The following is a 21,081-nucleotide window of genomic DNA, read 5'->3' as shown; positions in this document are numbered from 1 at the left end:
CTTTTGTATGGCTTCCACTAGATAAGGGCAATCATTTATATGCAAGAAAGGCAATAGGATTTTTTCTGCTTGTTTTCATGCTGTGATACTGAAATGCAGTTTGTTTATGCATTACTAATAAAAAGCTCTTAAAAGGTGCCTTCTCCAGTTCCAGCTTTCTTAACATAATGAATGGTAAAAACATACCTGGAGTATTTAATAGGCTTTTGTGTAACCTGGGCTGAAACAGTGATTGTTTTTTGTTCTTAGCCTTAATACCCTAAATACTGGTTGCTGTTACAGACTCTAACTAGTGGGGGAAATGAGGAAGGGACAGGGAGATAAGCCTTGAGGCCCTAAATTAAATACAGGAACTGGGAGGAAGGGGAACACATACACAGTTAAGTTTCTCCTTTGCACACTTTCTGCACACATTTATGGTGCCCAAAATCCCAATGCTGTAATACTGCAGAGCCTAATAAAAAGGCTCTAGCATGCCAACTCCTGCTCCCCTGCCTTAAGAGACAATAGTCACTTTATAAAGTCAGGCAGTATCAAATTAAGGTTTGTTTTACCTTGTAACAACTCCTCTTTGTGTTTGAGATCAGAGCACTCTCAACTTCTCCGTACCTGGATTCTGCCACCACGGAGTTTAAACTCACCTTGTAGTAGTCCCCATGAGAATGGTTTGCTGTGTGTTACTTCAGGCTTCACCAAAAAAAAAAAAAAAAACCACCACCCACCCTGTGACTTAGCCCCCAAGGCCTAGCTTTGTCTTCCTGTCCATTCAAACATTTTTCACACTGCTGAAAAGTGGCAGCTGAAAGTTAGCTGGTGATTTGGTTATGTAAAAGGCCCAGCGGTCACAACTCTGTGCAGAAACTATGACAGGGCTCTGAGATGGACAGAGGTAATTTACATTTCAAAATAAGGCTTAAACTATAACTATTATATACAAAAAATGTGGAGTTATTTAAGAAACCTGAGCTACAGTTTAGAGGCTGGAAGGAGAATGCTTGTCAAACACATGGTGCCAGTGCCACATATGGGAGGAACCATTAACCCATAATAAGCTCAGCTTTAACTATTCACCAGGGAAGAATTGCTCATCCTTCTCCTTCAGTTTACACCTGTTGAACCACAGCAAGACATCAGTGCATCTGTGCATCCTCTTTAAGGAAATGCTAGTTGCTTGCTTCACCACCACCATTTCCTACTCCCTGGGCTAGACCAGGTCAAATATTGGGGGGTGGGGAGGAGGGAGAGAGGGAAGAATCCATAAGCAGCAAATGCTTGCCTGTTTTTACTACAAAGAAAACTATATACAGTAGTTATTTTTAGTAGAGTGTGTAATTACTTAGCACCATAGATGTGCATGGCACCTTACATTAGAGATAGGGCAGAGAATCACAGTTTGAGGAGCTTACAGTCTGAACTGAGATGAAAATGGGGAGAGTGGAAGAGGAAGAGTTAACATGTATCTGTTATCCTCCCTTGTACCCATCATGTTGCCTTCACTGTAATAAGAGTTTAAGTATTGTCTAAAGTATAAGGAAGATTAAATGCATTTAATTTAATGGGAAGGTCTTGGTTAACATATGGTAGATCAATGTTTAATGTACTCTGTTTTATCAATTATGCAGCAACAAAAGTGATCACACTTATCAGTAATTCTCAGAAGGCAGAAATGCTGGAGCTGGGTTTCTTCTACTTACCTCAGCTACTTTCAGTAGGCTCAGGCTCTCTTTACACTAAGCCTGGACATTTCCCCACTAGTGTGAGCTTTCCTATACAGTACTTCTAGCCCTGGCACCACTGCAATCCCTACCCCAGGATCGAAGACTACAGAACTGCAGTGGTAAGTAATCTTAAGGGGGACATGGGGGAGTATAATGTAAACAATGAGAGAAAGTTACACACAGATACAATGGAGAACAGGATATTCAATATTAGATACAACTGATATTTCCAAAGTTGTCTCAGCTAACATCAGCACGGCTGCTTTAAGGAGAGAAATCCTTAGACTCAGATTACTCTGAAACAAAGGGAATTTTGAGATGGGACTTAGAGCCGGTATTAGAAGTCTGCTTCAGCTCTTACTTGTTTAATGATGTGGATGTAGGTAAGATCTGCATTGACAATAGCACTACTGGAGTTAAGGCTGAGCTGTAAACAACCAAAACCCCTTAATTCCCTTCTTTCAACCCTCATGGTACTATAGTGTAGGATTCCTATCTAAACGTGCACCTACTGCCCTTTACTGAGCCAAGTGATTTTCTTTTGCTCAACACTGACATTTTTGGCCTCACCTCCCAGAGCCAAAAGGAGCTGGACAGGTTAGGTCCTAGTTTTTTTTTTTATTTAACTCAGCCCTAGGATGTAAGCTTTTTCCTCCTTTCTGTTGTCTGCAGTGCCAGAGCCCACACTAGCACTGTAGGGTTTTCTACCTCAACATTTGAGAAATTAGACTTAAAAGTGCCCCATACAGGAGAGAACCACCACATTAAAAGGGCCCAGTTACAAGGCATTTTGATTAGTGCAAGACTAGAATAAAATCTGATCCATCAGAGATTTTACATACACACATAGAAGACTAACCAGAGAAAGACTGTTCCAGCCAAAGAGTTGGAAGATATTGTAGAACTTTGTGTGGATAGATGCAGGGGGGGAGGGAGCTTATGTGAGTGCCACAGGTCCTAGGGGGGACTCTTGTGCAAGACTGGGAATATACAGATGTGACTTGTGAAAAATGTAGTCCCCATCGGAGGGCCAAGGCCCTTCTGCACAATGGCTCCCTAGAACTACTGCAATGACAGGAGGAGGAACAGGATGAAAGGGCAGACTGCCCAGAGGACCATACCTATAACTGGAGCAGTGTTGTTCACAAGAAGAGGATACCAGCAAAACAGAAAACCGTTCTGACAAGCCATAGGAAAATAGAAACCCGGACATGAAAGAGGATGAGCTTCCCAGTGGAAGTCAAGTTAGATCCCAAGTAACATTGGACCTGATGAACTTCTGGTAAGGCAGATAAAGTGCAGTGTGATCAATCACTCGGTGGTCCCAAGGGTGCACATATGCAGGGTGGGTGGTATTAGATCACAGAAAGGACAGTTCAAGAGGCTATTCGCCTAGCAAAATTATTAAGAGTGGATGCAACTTGCATCTTCATTTCAGGGGATTTAAAGCAGAGGGCCCTCCCTACCCTGAATGATTGTCAGACTAAGGGGGAGGCAGAGCAAGGATAGAGGCAGTGACCTAGGCCAACAGGGCATTAGGTGGGCAGACATCCCAGAAGCTCTAAGCAGCTCTCTTGGGAGCATAACCAAGAAGCAGATAGGATTAACTTCCTCTCCCAGTGTAGCTACAACCCAAGTCATGGCCTTTCAGGCCAAAAGAGGGGGTCAACAAAAGCCCAGAGCAACTAGTGACCAGGGAGAACAACTGGGGGGGGGGAGTGGGGGGAAGAGGAGAGAAGAACTGCTGGGGCCAGGACCTACATGAGGCAGCCATGAAGAATAGTGATCCACAAGGGAGCTAGGAAGCAGCAGCTGTAGAAGTTTGGCCTCAGACTGGAGCCTGGGCTCCAGGATTCTCACCCCTCACATCCTGAATGTCTACAGTACAATTTTATAGCTCTGTGCTCCTGCTTCAGCTGACACAGGCCAGCCATGGCTGTTTTACTGCAGCATAGCCACACCTGTGCATTTAACACCTCCCACAGCAGGCATGTGTTGGAATGTTGTACTACTACAACTTCCCCAAAATCAGTCACACCTGTTTTATCTCATTTGCGTAAGTGTGCCCATTGTGTCTCACTCATTTGTGCCAGGATGAAATGGCAAGGTAGTATCGGACACTTTTTTTTTTTTTTGCAACTAGACCTTTCTGCATTTCACCCCCCCCCAGGAAAGGGCACCATGTAACACTTAGACAGTAAACTCACTTCAACTAAAAAATGTCAGTATTATGCAAGTTGTCCTTTGGAGAAAGACAACATATTCAGAACTAAGGCCTGGAAGTAAGTGTCTGTTTCATATAAGAAACACCTGAGGTCCATACGAAGACAAAAGGTAAATGTTTACTGTCACTGACTGGCTTCTGAAAAGCTAAGATTAAGTCCTATCACCCAACCAAAATTTTTTTTAAAATAGAAATATTTATTTGGTAGGAAAGTGTACTTTGATAGTTACAGACCTACCTGTTAATTTAAAAAAGAATACTAGTATCAGCATAGTGTTTCTACAGTTACCAAACTATATTGTGCATGTGTTTGGTGGGTTTTCCACCAAGCTAGCATTGTATTTTAAAGCACTCAAATCAAAGCAAGTTATGGAACAATCATTTATTTTTACCATTAAAAAAATATTTAATTTTCACTCAAAAGTAGTTTTCTAAATCGTTTGTTCTGTTTGCACAAGGAATGAAGTCTTTGCAACAGACTGTTTTTTCAGCCTTTGCATGCACACACAAAAGATTTAATTTAAATTCAACAAATCAAAAATTTACCTTCAGTTGAAGGGTGCATCAGAAACTAGTGCTGTTTTCAAACACTCATTTCTGTAGCCATGTCAAAGAAAGATCAGTACGTTTAACCGTTTTGGATTTCATACTTTTTGGAAAGCAATCCAATTAGTATTTTTCCTGCAAATATTCTACTCCATAGGTGTTACTGGATTTTGCAGTCTTGTTTTCCCAGACAGACAATGAATGACTTCGACCAGAAACATTTAAATGATTACTCATGCCACCATGACAAAAATATTGTTAAAAATGTAAATTAAAGACAAATACAAAGAAACACTGAAAGTTCATGGAAAGCTCGGGGGGGGGGGGGAGGGGGACCTAGAGAAAGCCAATTCTGCTGCTTTTTTTGTTTTGTTTTGTTTTTTTAAGTACTGTTACTCTTCAGAGTGGATCCAAGTTTGCTGCGGAGTCTTCATGATATCTTTGTTTGTGGCATAAGAATCACTTTCACAGTAGTTAAGTGTTACAATCTGAAGCAACAACGATACTCTTCATTCAAATCACCTTGTAAAAAGTTGCATTTAGAAGTCAATCGTTTTCCAGTGGTTTCCATGGAGGTATCAGCTGCTCCTCCAGAAGAGAGGGAGGAAGAAAAAAACAAAAAACAAAAAAACAACCACCTAGAGCCAGTGAATAAATATTACCAAAATAAATTACATCTTCTCTCCCCAAAGTCTAACTAAAAATCTACATTCACGTCTAAATACTCACTACATCTGTCGGAGGTTTGTATCCAAACATCCAAGACATAAATTACCTGTGTATCAGGCATTCAGACACTGCATTTAACAACGCAAGAGTCAGTACCACCATGCAAGATCTAGCTTTTCAGATAACCTGAGTAAATAATCTCCATCACTTTACAGTGTGTGTGTGTCACTTTTCGCTATTCCGCTTCGGCAGCGAAGACCAACACTAGACTCTGTGCTTTTATACCCATCCACCCTTCATAAAATACAGCAGCTGCTCTCTTTAAAGAAATTCATAATAAATATATGTACACACATTTTTAAAAAAAAAAGTGAGCACAAAAAACCAGATGGTATAATGTAGAAGAAACCTACTAGTTACCGCCTTTATGAAAAGGCACATTTTGGCATTTTTAAGAATTGCCAGAAAGATTTTGTTTCAATTGGCTACAGCACATGGGTTTTTTTAAATAAAAATAAAGGAAAGCATAAGAGCTCATGTTAGTCTTCACTGGTCAAATAAGTTGATATGGAGGCTAGAGAGAGCTAGAAAAATATTTTTCTCGAGTTCTGACATTCCTATGAACATATAAAAGACTGGCGTTATCAGCCATAGAGAAGAAATCTAAGGAAATAAAGTTCATGGTTTAAAGTTGTTCTGTCACAGTTCCTCAGTGTTCTGCGGCCTCAATTCTCTGCTGCTGATGCCGCTGCCATTCCAGATTTCATGCTCTCTCGTGTCGATGATGTTAACTCCTCAAACTCTGTGTTTAGTTTGCCGATCACCCATTCCAGGGCGTCTCGACCCTGTCAGAAAAAGACACAAATTTAGTATCAAAATGGATACAAAGCCACTTAAAATTAAAACTTCAATATCTTTCCTTTGTCAGACTTCAGAACTGCTCTAAAGGAAACTGGTTTTGCATTATTTGGGGTTTTATGTTTAGGTTTCAAGTTTTTACTGAAGCTTCATTAAACAGAGTGTTTGCATAACCTTCATCTTATGTGCAAAAAGTTAGTGCCATACCGAAGTGAGGTTATGGGAAAAGAGGGTCTATGTAAAATTACCTTCTAATTCAACAAGTCTGCTCACTGGTTACTTTAGCAATAAGGATATTTTTACCATTTGCTTTTTCTGTTAGCATAGTAAAGCCAACACTTGTACTGAGAGGAAGATAGATTCTAGTCCAGTTCATGTATCAGAATTGTTAAGAAATTTACATTTGGAGAATTTTTGATTATTGAAGATGAGAGCCAGAAAGAACCAAGCTGGACTTTCAGGTTAACTCAGCAGTTAAGGAAAACACAAACACACACAGATATTCTACTTGTCAGAACAAAATTGGATCAGAAAGTGACTGTAGGAAGGGTATCATGGAGTTCTAAGTTCATGAATGAGTCACTTTTCAGCATATAACTGGGCTAAGTTTTTAAAACTGCAACTAAATTTTCTGTCGCCCTGCCCTGTTCCTTCCTACTCCTAGAATATTTTAAGAAGGCCTCAGAGAAAACAAAGTGCTGTGACTAAGTGCAATTAAACTTAAATATAAGTGTGCAGCTCCTTTATTTTAAATTGGCCACATAGAATGTGCACTGCCCAGTTTTGTGAGTTCATGTAAGAGACTTATTTGACATGCTTATCTTGCTGGACTCTAGTGAGTCTCACACCCTTACTGAAGATTAGCATTAAAATGAGAAATTTCTAGCCTAGAGTTAGGTACAACTTTTATTTCCTTAATCAAAAGTACTGGAGTGTAGGGCTTTAAAATTCCATTTACCCAGGGTGAGTAGAAGTTTTTCCCAGGTAAATAGGCTGAGTGAGGCCAGGGAGACACTGGCCTCTGTCTGACGGGGAGGGGAAAGGAAGGCCACAAAACCTCTCAAGCACTACTGCTTTAACAGGAATGGTTGATGCAATTAGCAGAGTGCCCAGGTGGAGAGAGGAATATTTGGTAGGTGCAGGGGCTCAGGGCCGGTGCAAGGAAGTTTCACGCCCTAGGCAAAACTTCCACCTTGCGCCCCTCCCCCCAGCCCTGCAGCAGCTCCCCCCCCCCCCCCCGCCCTGAGGCACCCCCCTGCGGCAGCTCCCCCCTCAGGGATCCCCACCCCAGCTCACCTCTGCTCCGCCTCCTCCCCCAGCACGCCGCCCCCACTCTAATTCTCCTCCCCTCCCAGGCTTGCAGCTGATTGGCACTGCAAGCCTGGGAGGCGGGAGAAATGGAGCGGCGACCGCGTGCTCGGGGAGGAACGCTGTTAAAAAAAAATATATATATATATATATATTGGGGGCACTGCTTTTTGGCGCCCCCAAATCTTGGCGCCCTAAGCAACCGCCTAGTTTGCCTAACTGGTAGCACCGGCCCTGCAGGGGCTCAGGCATTTCCTTAAGAGCAAGAGGGGTAAGGGCAGCACCCTGTAAAGCTGAGGGACTGGGGTAGAACTGATTAGGGAGATGGAATTTAATTTATTTGGGTGGCAGAACAGACCAAGGGAGCGGTTATTATTTAAGAGGACAGAAGAAGTGATTTTTTTCCAGGGGAGTTAAGATATGTGGGCACAGGTACTTTCCCACCTGGCATATGAGGCTTAGTCTTCAAGCAAGTGTCAGAAGCTTTTCAAGTCCCCTTGGAGAGAAGTAAAAATCAAGCTCACTGTAACCTCTTACATCCTTACTACCACAAAAAGCATCCTCTAGAACAGGGGTCGGCAACCTTTCATAAGTGGTGTGCCGAGTCTTCATTTATTCACTCTAATTTAAGGTTTGACGTGCCAGTCACACAGTTTAACGTTTTTAGAAGGTCTCTTTCAATAAGTCTATAATATATAGCTAAACTATTGTTGTATGTAAAGTAAATAAGGTTTTTAAAATGTTTAAGAAGCTTCATTTAAAATTAAATTAAAATGCAGAGCCCCCCGGACCAGTGGCCAGACCCTGATTCAACAGTGCAGAATACAGGATGGCACCCAAATGAGCAGATATCAGATGACAGGATTCCTCAGAACAATATTTCAGTAAGAACTGAACTCTTGTGACACAGGCAGCTCAGCAAGCAGCACCAGAATGTATGCTATGGGATTGAGTCGTTATGTCATTAGCTTTACAAATCGCAATGCATGCAAACACGTTGAATAGCTGGGGGAACTTTACTGTTGCAGGAACAAAGAGGGTGTTACCCCTTAAGAGAGAGCACTGTATATGTATATTTGCTATAGGATATTTTAAAAGTCCCTATGCCTCGGTCTCCTCTTCCCTAACCAGAGGGAACTAGAGTGGATGCATATTCAAATAACCAGTCAGTCTTTTTCAAGTTAAGAAAAATAAAAGATTGCACAAGCTTACGATGCTATTTCGATTTAGCCACATTGAAAGAAAATTGATTGTGAAATAGAAAGAGTCATCTTCAATCAAAGCCCTTTGTTATCCAAGTGCTATATTGAGTTATTTATGTTTATGTTACGGTTAGCAGTCAGTGTTCAGTAGGAACTGCCCACACACTAGTAGACAGTCCCCATCCTGAAAAGATTTTAAAGTATTAAAACCAGAAACCAATAGAATCAAAAATTCTCATTCCTGAGCCAAGACCAAGCATGAGAAATTTCAGTTCCTACAAAAATTAGTGGCTCTGAAGTTAGCGTTTCTAGTGAGTGCCACCAACACGTTAAAGGGACATCAACTTGCATATTTTTGGTTTGGCTAATTAAAACTGAATTTATTTTAGTCAGAGCAACCCTTATGTCTTCTTAAAAGTTGTCTTTTCCCCCCTGCTTCCCTGCTGATATCTAGCAGCCCCAAGGGCCATACCAAACTCCCCACTCTCCTCCTCCCCACCAGCCAGTTTCCCCTCTGTGCACACAGTTGCCAACTTCAGTTTGTTTTGCTGGTACTATTGCTGGCAAACTCTCTCTTGCAGGATATAGGGAAGCATGCATGTGAGCTACAACAGAGCAGTGCAGGTTGCTACATGCAACAGGAAATAAATGCACAACAAAATAGTGAAACTGTTTTTTCCCCCTCTAATCTCTGTGAATATGACAGTTCAGTCAAACAAACAAACCACGTAGCTCTTTTCCCACAATGTTAGGTGTTAGAAATAACCCCAGGTATAAGCTTTTCAATTTGAAAAGCTATTTTTCAAGTTATTGTCCTTTTAGTTACAGGGACACTAATATACAAAGCACTGAAAGAAAACAAGTAACATTTAAACACTAAGAATGTTTAAGTCTGATCATACAGAGAGTAGACTTTTACTAGCCAAAAAGTTAGCCAGCATCTTTTGGGTGGGACTCAGATCCACAGAATTCCTTCCAAGGGTTATAACCAGTCAATCATCCAAAGTATGTTTGTTGGTTTTCCAAAACAAATAAAATCAGTGAGGTATTTTCTCGCAGCTCTGGAAAAACTGCTTAAATCCATATAACTTAAGCATCAATGCACCATGCTGACAGAGTAAATTTCAGAACAATTCTCCAGTGGAATCTAAGTTAATAAAGCTTCACCTCTACAATTTCTTTTAAAATTAAGGACCTGGGCAGTTCTACTCAGTAAAAGGAAAACAGAATCTGACAGAGGACTGGAGTTTTTTGATATATATTATCTGTGTAATATATATAGTATTTAATACAATGTTATTTAAGTCCTACATTATATAAGACTTAAGCAAGCACATTCATAACCAAGCATGCACATTACATATATTAGCACTACATTATGCTTTCAATATTAGGTCAAATACTAGTATAAAGATTTATTAGATCTTGGATAATTGATAGCAAACTGACTCCTCCAGTTGAAGTTTTTTGGAGAAGACAAAAGCTTAATGGTTTGTCCAACTCAAGAATTTAGTGGAATGAAAAGTAAACTTGAAAGCACACAGCCAGCATTTGCTGATTTTATAAGTCATATAGACACACATCCCAAAATAAAATTATAAAGGAATGAAGGAGAAGAGTTATGAAAAAAGGTTTTAGGATTTTATCATTGGAAGTTTGTGGTTTCAATACAGGAATGACAGAGTTGAGCTAGGCTAGCTAATGGAAGCCAAGGTGGAGAGCACTATTTACTGTCCAGCATAAAAGTAACTATGAAAACTGTAACCACTCCTTTCAGCCCTGAAGTCGGAATATGAAAGAAAGCAGCACTTCCTACCATGAACAAACTGAAATGCATCTGAAAGTTAAATTTTAAATAATCATGTTGCTTAAAGAAGGTCATTCATTTGTAACAGCAGCAAGCCAGGAAAGCAATTTAAGATGCTAAATGAGATTCTTATTGCAACTATACCAATTCAGAGTGAAATATGTTCAGCTTCCACCTAAATTTTAAAACACCAACAGAAGCTCACCCCCCTGCCCCCCAATCCCATCTACCTCTTAAAAAAGTCTAATGAAAAGGAGGAGACCAGATCAATTCCTGCCAGGGAAGACAAAGCAAGTAGAGATAACTCTGTGCTGAAGACTATGCTTGTTAGGCACCTGTTTTGAGAAAACCAATCCTGAACACATTAAGTGCAATTCTGCTCTAATTTTATAAGGCTGATTCCATTAACCAAGCATTTTTTTGGTTAATTTCTTTAGATAACTGTTCTTATGTAGTCCAATTTAACTGACCAAGCTGGCGTGGGCCCCTATTAAAGAGTGACACATTCACATGCCTAGGTACCTGCAGTAACCGATCATTTGCATGTATAAGAAGCAATACTATGGTACAAAAGCACTGCAGTACATGTAGGAATAACTAAGGTCTGCCTTTCCACTGATATCGTGGATTTGGGCTACTTGACCCATTCCAGGTCACAATGAAAAACAAAAAAAAACAAAAAAAAACCCGAAACCATATGATTCTAGTATTATGAGAACAAGTTTGCCATTCCTGAATGTAACTGTGATTATATATTAAAATACATGCAAGCTAATGTACATATATATAAAAATCACATCACAACAGTCCATGCACACATTTGCTAGAAAGCTGAAATGCTGTACCGAGATAGTGAATGCCGGAGTTACCACTAGTTAGTACAAACTGCAGATGTAGAGATAGACTGCTAGCTTAGAGCGCTTTCAGAATTTTGAATTATCCACTCAATAGCATCCCACCCCTGGAGTAACACAGAAAAGATTAACACATGGCACAAAATTCATCTTTCATCATTGTAGTATTCAGGCATCAGGCCTGCAATCTCAAACCCTCAAAGCAAAATTCAACATTTACGTCAAAATTTCAAGATACAGCAGGAAACACTTTCCAGCAAAGCTTTTGCCATGTCTAAGCAGACTTCTGAAAGCACAGAAACTCAGTCTTGTGCTTCTGCAGTCACCACTTCCTTCAAAGTAGATCTGCTTGTTAGTAATGAGAGGGCTGGAAACACAAATTCCTGCCAAGTTAAGCATCTCTGTATGGACTTAGCTGCCTTAGAAAGGACAAGAAGGTACTGTTCCACTGTTTGACACTTGGCTACGAAGATGTTTAAGTGTTATATGGAAGGAGCCCTTTTCTAATTTGGCTTTCTATATATGTCGGACATTTTCTAAGTGGGCTGTTGGCAAACCAAAGATTTAACCGCAGTTATGAGTGCCAGAGGATGGTGAGATCACAGCATGTACCCCATTACTCTAAGTGGAATTAGAGGAGAGAATTGTAAAAAGTTTAAGTGGAGAGACGTTTATGGCCACCAAACTAAAATACAATCTACACCCTCGAAATTCAACTAGCCACTTTTTCTCCCTCTCCCCAAACCCTGCAGTTCATCCACTTAACCCCCAACCTTAGCACACTTTATTTCTGCCAGTCTATCCCCTCACACACCTTTACTATTTCCTCAGGGAAGTGCACTGCAGGGATGAAGCGAACATTCAGATTCCCTCCTCTTCCCACCCCCCACGATAGCCTTCTGGCCAAGAAGGCTGAATGTTCATCAGTCTAATACTGGACATCAAGTGACAGAAGCAGCATTGCTGCCTAAGGATATCCTACTTCCAGGGGAAAGGGGCTGGCCAAGGCACATACTACCTGGGATGGCATCGGGAAGTAAGACTAGACCTGAACTGCCACTACCCAAGCAGGTCAGCTCCCACTTCTATTTGTGCACCACATCCCACTCACCCTCACATCTGTCTCACTGCTCCCTCCGTCACTGTTTGTCCTTCCCATCCTTACACCTGACCCGTGCTCTATCACACCATATTCATTTCAGTCTGCTGCACTAGCATCTCTGGAGGAAGAGGAGAGGTACAGGTATGATCCTCCATTGATTTCTAGTAGTGTGAGAGCAAGACAGAGTGCCCCCAACAGTAGCAAATAACCACTCCCAAAGCTCTACCTGGAGCATCTGAGCATGACGTTGGGACGAACAGAGCTTTTTTTCTATGCCTTGCAGATTAACACAAATTGGGGAATTTACTTACAACTGGGAGTATACAAGTTGGCCTAGGTTCCTCCCCTTCTCATCGAAAACATCAGGTAATTTAATCTCTGTGCAGAACTGCTTGTATAAAACTAAGCTGGATGATTTCAGGTCAAGAATTCGAACAAATGAGATTGTGCTGAGCACAAAGTCTGCAATCAGTGTGAGCAGTGTTGGATTTTGTGAATTTATTTTCCATTCAGTCTTTACAGACATCTTTGCTGGTAGCCTTTTTAACCATTTGAACTGTGGCACCTTAAAGACTAACAGATTTATTTGGGCACAAGCTTTCGTGGGTAAAAAAAAAAAAAACCTCACTTCTTCAGATGCATCTAAAATGAGGTTTTTTACCCATGAAAGCTTATGCCCAAATAAATCTGTTAGTCTTTAAGGTGCCACTGGACTCCTTGTTGTTTTTGTGGATACAGACTAGCATGGCTACCCCCTGACATTTGAACTGTGACATGAGTGTTTAAGAGCTGCTTGGGTAACAGTCTCTAACAATGGGAACATTACAGACATGTTAGCCTGCATTTAAAAACTAATGAACAAGTACTGCATTTCTTGCTTCTGGTGACATTTACAGGAACAACAAGAATTTAATGGTTAAAAATAAAAGTTGTACACACTTAGGGTCCAATCCTGCAGGTTTGAGCCTTAAGCACGGTATTCAGCAGTACAAGTGCCCAAGAATTATTGCCACAAAAGCATACCTTTCTAGCATTGGAGGATATTGTGTTGGCCATTAAACTTTCCAAATAACTACTCAGGCTAACGCCTTTTACAGTAATAATTGCTTCTTGAGTTAGCACAGTCCTGCAATGAAAGAAATAAAAAAGCTTATTGGTACAGAAAAGGAGCAATATACCCTCTCTCACAAACAGACAGACCCCCGACCCCAACTTACTTTTCTGGGTTTTCAGGATGAGGCGTGTAGACCAATCTCTCATCAACTGACACCAAATTTGTGAGAGTAATCTTAAAAACAAAAAACACACAAATCCTCAGTGTTTCTCCTCTTTGCTGTTTCCTCTTTCAACAATTCAGTGGCACCAACTGGTGCTTCATTATCCTTAACAGCAGAAAACAGGACAGTTACTGTACTTTGTAACAGCACAATTATAATTGTCAATAATAACTGAGAGGTGGTTTGTCTTCTCCTATTGCAAATCCAGTTACAGCTAGGTAACCTTTGCCTTTCACTAGATCTCTCTACATTCCACGTTGTCCGACACAATTTAGGTAGCTTTCCAGTAACATTTCTGAATGTTGAACCAAGTCTGAACTTCAGTATGTTTGCAATGGCAAGCTTTTTAATCCAGGCTCTTGAGGAAAATAAGCAGCCTTACCAATCACACACAAAACATGTACTTAGGAAAGTCCCTAAGCCTACATTTACTGTACAAAGACAAGACTTTTTCTGAAATCGTAGATTTAAAACTCGATAAGTTTGAAGGACATTAGAATACAACATAACAGTTTGCAAATTTCAACAAGATTAAAGATTTGCAATATAGTTCTAAATTTATTTCTGCTGCTGTTTAGGGAAATAATTTCTTTGGCCAGCATGTTTTATTCTCTAAGTTTGTCATTTCTGCTTTCTCAGAAGATGGTTTCACCTGATGTCAAAGTTACACCCATACAAATATTTTATACTGCCTACATATTTAAAGTTGCCTACTCATGCAAAGAAGCAGCCAACAGCAACTGAAAAAGGAAATGTTATTTAAAAATTTGGCAACCCAGAAAAGCTTCACATTGAAAATGCCGGTCTTTGTTTGACAGCCGTGAGTGCATTGTACATTTCTAAAAGCAAAGCTTTCTTTTGTATTGCAAATAAGCAGGCGGTTGTTCTATTCCCCTACAGCCATTACCAAAAGCTTCCTGACCTCACTTAGTCACTTACATTGGTGGAGCAGAGTTCCATTTTCTTTTCTACTGGATCTACCACCGAATGTTCTTTAATGTATGTCAAAGTCCTACTTGTTCCCAAAATCTAGAAGACAAAACATTCTATTTAAATATTCAACATGACATCAGAGCAAATTACAAAAGGTTTTCTGTGTTCTAAATTACTACTTTTACATATTTATGTTGTGGTTGTACATAAACACCCTGATCAGGATCAAGACCTCAACATGCTGAGTGCTAGGCAATCATACAAAGTGACATAGTCCCTGCCTGGAAGATACTACAATCGAAATTTGATTAACATTTCAGCAAACACTGCAGTGCATTCATGGCAAGAGATGTGCTGCTATATTATTACACTTTCCTTACGATTTCTGGAAAAGGCATTTCCTATAAATTCAGAGTTGAGATCCTAGAGGATGAAGTGTTTAAATGCATTACATCATCAGTTACTCATTCAACTTATTAAAACATACCGCTTTTACAATACTTGGTAGTCCCCACTCTGTGCTGAGAAGTCGGTGACTATGTAACCTTCCCTGGTTATCAAGGCTTCTGTCTATCACATCTACTCCTACCACACATGGATTCATGGGATTGGGGTATTTTCTCATAGCAGCTTTGATAACTGTATCCCATGGGTGTCTAGGGGAAAAAAAGACAGTATTTATACATTTCATTAACAATATTCATCTAAGATCGAATGAGTGGTGCAGACTTATCTGGGGTATTGGGTGAAGTACTGGTCACCTCGCGCCTCAAAAACAAATATCGCTGAATTACAGGGGGGCTCAGAAGGTCTATTAAAATAGTTAGGGGCATGGAAGAATTTTTACATGGAAAGATTAAAAAGACAGATTGTCATGTCTCCTCTTATTTGTTTACCTGAAAGGAAACAAAGGTACATAACATGAGGAAGTTATAGTGAAGATAGATCAGGAGCTTCTGTTTTTCCTGTCTAACAAAAACAAGGTGACATTTACTGAAGTTAAAAAATGGCAAATTCAAAACAATTAATAGGAAATACTTTTCCATGCAACATGTAAGCGAACAGTAGAACTCACTACCAAAGGACACGGAGGCAAAAAGGAATAATAAATATCTAGGTAATGCTAACAAATTTTGGAAGCAATATTAAGCCTCATGTTTCAAGATTTAAACCAATCTCTAACTATTTGGGATTAGAGGAAACCTAGTACATGGGGCAGATCATCCCACATGCACCTACTGTGTGGTTTTGGCACCTTCTCTGAAGTATCTGGTGCTGGCCACAGTCAGATACAAGAGAGACAAGACTGGACTAGATGGACCATGGGCTTGATCCAGTATGGAAATTCTTCTGTTCTTAAACAATATTGACAGTGTTGAAAGAATACCTGATAGTTTGTGTAAGTGTACTTTGTATTGCATACATATTATACATGATCAACCTGTTCCAAAGTGATTATTGATTGTCTAACTTGAGAGCTATTAAAAAGGGTGGCGGGGAAGATGGAACAGGCTGAGTTATAGATAATGGGTGCTTGATAAAGTTATGTTTGTTCTAGCAATATGGGGTTAATGTAAGCTTTACCTAAGAGTAGAAGAGACAAGGTGGATGAGGAACTCTTATTGGGCCAACTTCTACTGGTGAAAGAGACAAGCTTTCAAACTTACATAGAGCTCTTCTTCAGGTCTGGGAAAAAGAGACTGCGTAAGCTCAAAAGCTTGTCTCTTTCACCCAATAAAAGGTATAACCTCATCCACCTTGTCTCTCTAATATCCCAGAACTAAAATGGCGAACAAACAGATTTATGAGGTCATGTTCTCCATGCTAAAGCTGGCCTCCTTGAAAACTTCTTTCAATGTTCTAAGGTTGTGGAGACTGGTACTCACCTTACCTTCAGCTCTTGCTATTCACATGTAAAGAAGGCCCCCCACTACATTAGCAAAGTGACAGTGTCAAGAATACATTTCCCCTAAGCCCTCAGCAGCCTCTGAACTAAACACCATATTCCACCAGATCTTTATCAAGATTTCTTTAACAGTTTTGTGTAGTCTAAACTAGCAGACCAACCACTGAAGTCCACGCACCTGCTACCCACAGCTACTGTCTGCAGTAGGATTCTCTCATTTTGTAAATCAGCTGTTACTTCAAGGAGCAAGCTCAAGTCCAGCTAAACCAACACAAACTACAGTGGTTTCTCTCAGGTATTTTCTGCACTCAAGTTTTCCATATTACTAACACTTGTTCAGCTCCACTGCTGTTAGCAAGTGTGGCTCTGCAGTGGAAAAAAAAGTTCGGGAATAAAAGACAAGTGCAGGCACCATGCAAAAGGTGTTGCTATGTGGCGGTGTTAAAACCCTTACAAGAATAAGCATTGCAACAGTAAATTTTATACAACTGACTACTGTTTTTGTTGCGCATAGTCAGGACCTTAGAGGCAATCAGCCTTATGTCATGTTCTGAAGTCTTGAAAGTCAGCTCCTAAGGCCCAGCTTTCCAAGGTCAGTAACAAGGTTTTCTCAGAGGCTCTCACTTTTGACGTCACTCCCCTCAATGCCAGAATTTGATTTGATGTTTAATTCAAACTTCTGACTAAACAGTATTTTGTCTTTTTTATTGGAGATGTTTAAATAGGTGAGGTTTCGTGAAGAGTAAGATATTGAGTCATTTTGACACACACACACACACACACACTTTGTTATAGGAGCTATATTAGATAAATAATGGAAAAGAGTTTCAGTTTTGAATTAGACTACAGCTTAACTCCCCCATGTAGGAAGGCATCTACAAGACATCCCTCTATAACACACACACTGGAGTTTTGCAAACATCTCCAGCATGAACAGGAAAAACAAAGTGGTCCTTCAGCTTCAAATGGGGAAATTTTTATATATATATATATAATTTCAAGCAAAAGTTCCTTCCTCTATTCCTAGACCCTGCTCTCTACTAAAAGATATGCATGAATTGGTCTTCATATTACCATCAGGAATTATGCAATGTAACATGAACATAAAACTAAGCATAAAGGTGATTAACAAAGGCAAGATGTCCTTGAAGACTTTCAAGGAGCTAAAGGCCATTTTATGAATCTCTGATATAACTACACTCTCACACTTTGCAGCATACAGTTTTGCAGGCCGCACACTCTGCGATCTAATTTTCACATAGCATCAAGAAAGTATTATGTTCCACAGATAACTGATTTTCAAGTCAAGCTCTGCAGTTGCTCAAAACAGAAGTTGTGCAACAAAAGAGAAAGTGTTAATAGCACCGACCCCTTTCATTTTACACTAGAAGTTTTGGTTTACACATGATAACTTCAGCTGTCAAAACCCTGAGACTAGATCTTTGTCCACATACCAAATGTACACCAGCTTAACTGAAGTTATTTAATATCGCTAAACCAGTATAAACTCCTATACTAAGGAAGTTTAGCAAAGATTTTAGATTGCTGCTAACATCATTCTAGCTTCATCTATGTTAGCAACTGCGAGAGCCCTAGCATAGGGGGGCTTTCAATGACATTTTTAAACACTCTGGGTATGTCTACACTGCAATAAAGTACCCACAGCTGGCCCATGTCAACTGACTCTGGGTCATGGGGCTTGGATTGCTGGGCTATAAAATTGTAATGTAGACTCCTCCCCCTTCATAGGGTCCCAGCACCCAGCCTCTAGCCCAAATGCCTACACTGCAATTTTATAGCTCTGCAACCAAAGCTAGAGTCAGCTGATAAAGGCCAACCATGCAGTGTAGACATAGCATGTCTAATCAACAGAGGGTCTGTGCCAGGCTAGATGACATGGAGCTTTAAACACAGATGGTACACCTACATTAAGGCTCCCAAAGTTGCTAACACTGGTAAAGCAAGACTGGAGTTTGCAATAATGGGACTTTTTCAAATCCCTCCTCAAAACCCACTTCCATCAGCTTGGAAGAACTGGGTGGTAACAAGCACCCAGTTCCTTTTCTCTTTCCTCCCCCCTCCCCGCTGTAGTCCATTAAAAAAAAGAAAAGAAAAACCAGCACACACAACTACAAGCTTCATCTGGGACTACAGAGTCATATTCTGAATTTACTCAGCAAGGAGGGAGAGGGAAGGAGGAGAGTATCTCCTAGGTTTATCCAGTCTAGACTGTAGAGTCCTAGGAAGCAGGGACTATATTATATTTCTATATAGCGAGGCTATGACTTCACTGACTTAAAAAAAAAAAAAAAAAAAAAAAACACACAACAACAAGCTTCTACCTACCAATCTGTGCCACAACATATAAACAAACGCGAAAAGGAAGCCGCTGTTTTGAAATGTCTAAGCCATCATCACTGAAGTTCGTAGCCTGTTATCTACAGATGTTTCCCAGTATGATGTGGCTAGACTTTGACACACAAGTATTCTCAAACTTTGCTACCAATTATACAGTTCTCGTTTTGTGTGACAAGCAGTTTTCAAATGTCATACATAATCATTTTTGCAGTTAAATGCTTCATTTATATGAAGAACAACATGAAATAAATGACAAAGTAAGTTATTAACTTTGAATGTTAGCAGCTCATTGAAGATATTTCATGGATTACTTAAAACACATTACCCCTTAACAAAAAACAAAAACAAAAAAAGGGGGGGGCATACACAAAATGTTACAATAACTCAGTTTTAATCTGTTCATACCCTTTAGGAGAATCAACTACATCTGTGTTTGCTCTAATATTATGAAAGGTCATTTATGAATGCCTATGCCTTAATGCCAAATAATGTAATAGTTTTGTCAGTTTCATAACTGCCCTTTTAAAGTCTTACTGCATATGTTGGCACTGGCAAACAGAAGACAGCTGTGGAAACCTTTCACACTGCTTTCAGCCCTTGTCTATACAGGAAAGTTTCAGCATAATTTGGGGGGTGAATTTAAACCAATGTAGTTATACCAGCAGAACTCCCTGGTGGACACTCATTCTATTATAAGAGCTTCCTTGGTGGTTGAGAAGTGGTTTAAACTAAGGTGAAAAATGCCACTCTTTTACAGGATTAATAATGTCCACAGGGGGTCACACCAGTATTACCGGTAAAACTTCCCCATTAGACAAGCCCTCAATCACCTCTCTCACGTTGGTATGGAAATTTTGCACAGATCTCCATACTGCACTGCCACCAACTGCATCCCCTTTGAACAGCAAAATGTACTCCTCACTCAGTGAGAGCTGCGCACAATCTTAACTTTAACTACAAAAAGACCTCATGATCAGTTTCTTAGGGAAAAAAAAAGAAAAAAAAAAAAGGAGGAACTGCGGAATTGATAACACTTCCTGCAACCCACACAATGATAGAGAGAGAGATACAGAGTCGCAGCACAGGCTGATAAGCAAAGTTAAGGCCACTGCAGTAACGGTAGATCCTAGTTCGCACTTAGCACTTTTTCCTCTGTAGGTCTAGGTGGTGCCAGCTAGCTCTGCCGCTGTGCTGCGGGGTGACCCCGGACTAGTCACAACCCTACTCTGTGCCTCAGTTTCCTCAACTATGATCTAGGGATAAATGCCATTTCCCGGCCCATGGGCGAAGGGCGCTGGGTAAGGACTGGAGCATCATAGCGCCGGGGTGGCGTTTAGCCCAGCGACCGGCGGGGGCCCGCGCCAGGGAGCCCCGGCTCACAAACAGAGCCCCAGGCTGGGCCGGGAGTCCCCACGGGCACAGACCGGCGTCTGGCCCGGTAACGGTGGAGTCACAGCCCAGGGCCGCAGGGCCAGCGCGCTACGGCCTGCAGGAATCACCGCCCCGCCTGGGGCCCGGCGCCCAAGCTCCCCCAGCCCAGGCGCGGCGCCTGCTCCCGCCCGCTCACCCGAACACGTGCTCCGAGCTCCAGATCTTCATCGCTTCGCTGCTGTACCCCGGCGCGCGAGCTCCAATGGCGACCTCTCAAGCGCTCGCTTAGGGCAAAGAAAGAGCCGGCTCAGCGGGGGAGGGGCCGTGACGCAACCAGGGGGCGGGACGCACCGAGCCGGGTACAGAGTGTGCCGGGCAGGCTCATGACTCACGCGCTCCCAATTGCCTCACGAGTGGGAGGGGCGCGCGGGACACCGGGAAAAAAAACCCTGCCCCACCTTTAAATACGTCATTCCATTGCCTGTAGTTTCCTGCAGCCCCGTGACCCCGCTCCCCTCCTGACGTTACGTGATGAGCTCACACGCTGCGGCGGGGGCGGGGCTTGTGGCCGGAGAATCGAGTCTCACGGTGGCCGTTTGGCCATGGCGTACCGCTACCTGCTGCTGTCGCGGGGCTGCTGCCGGCGCCGGGGCCTGCCCAGGGTCCTGACGCTGCAGCAGCTGCTCTCGGGCCGGGGCCCCTCCGGGCCGGGGCTGGCGCAGGTGAGCGACACGGCGGTGCGGGAGGAGCCAGGGCAGCCGCTGTCAGTGTCCGCGGGGGACGATCGCTCCCAAGCCTGCGAGGGGGGTTGGGGTGACCCGCCCTGGCTCTCCCGCTGACCATCGTGCCCGGGCGCGCTCCCCACGGCCTGCGTTCACCCGCGCCCGGGGCCCGGCTCCGCAGGGGGCTGCTCTCCCCCGGCCAGCGCGCCTGAGGAGACTCACGTTC

General features: G+C 41.8%; 1 protein-coding gene across 1 annotated transcript; it reads right to left on the bottom strand.

Moving 5' to 3' along the window:
- Window positions 1–4,319: 4,319 nt before the first annotated feature.
- Window positions 4,320–20,419, bottom strand: PRELID3A (PRELI domain containing 3A). The gene is made up of 6 exons (XM_065398912.1): window positions 20,330–20,419; window positions 14,986–15,154; window positions 14,505–14,594; window positions 13,506–13,576; window positions 13,312–13,414; window positions 4,320–6,002 (listed from the first exon to the last, which is right to left on the bottom strand). The coding sequence occupies exons 1-6, from the start codon at window positions 20,359–20,361 to the stop codon at window positions 5,883–5,885; spliced, it is 585 nt and encodes a 194-aa protein (XP_065254984.1). The 5' UTR covers window positions 20,362–20,419; the 3' UTR covers window positions 4,320–5,882.
- Between the last annotated feature and the right edge of the window lie 662 nt (window positions 20,420–21,081).

The sequence above is a fragment of the Emys orbicularis genome, chromosome 2, assembly GCF_028017835.1.
Source record: "Emys orbicularis isolate rEmyOrb1 chromosome 2, rEmyOrb1.hap1, whole genome shotgun sequence".
NCBI classification, from domain to species: domain Eukaryota; kingdom Metazoa; phylum Chordata; order Testudines; family Emydidae; genus Emys; species Emys orbicularis.
This window is presented reverse-complemented; position numbering and strand designations above follow the sequence as displayed.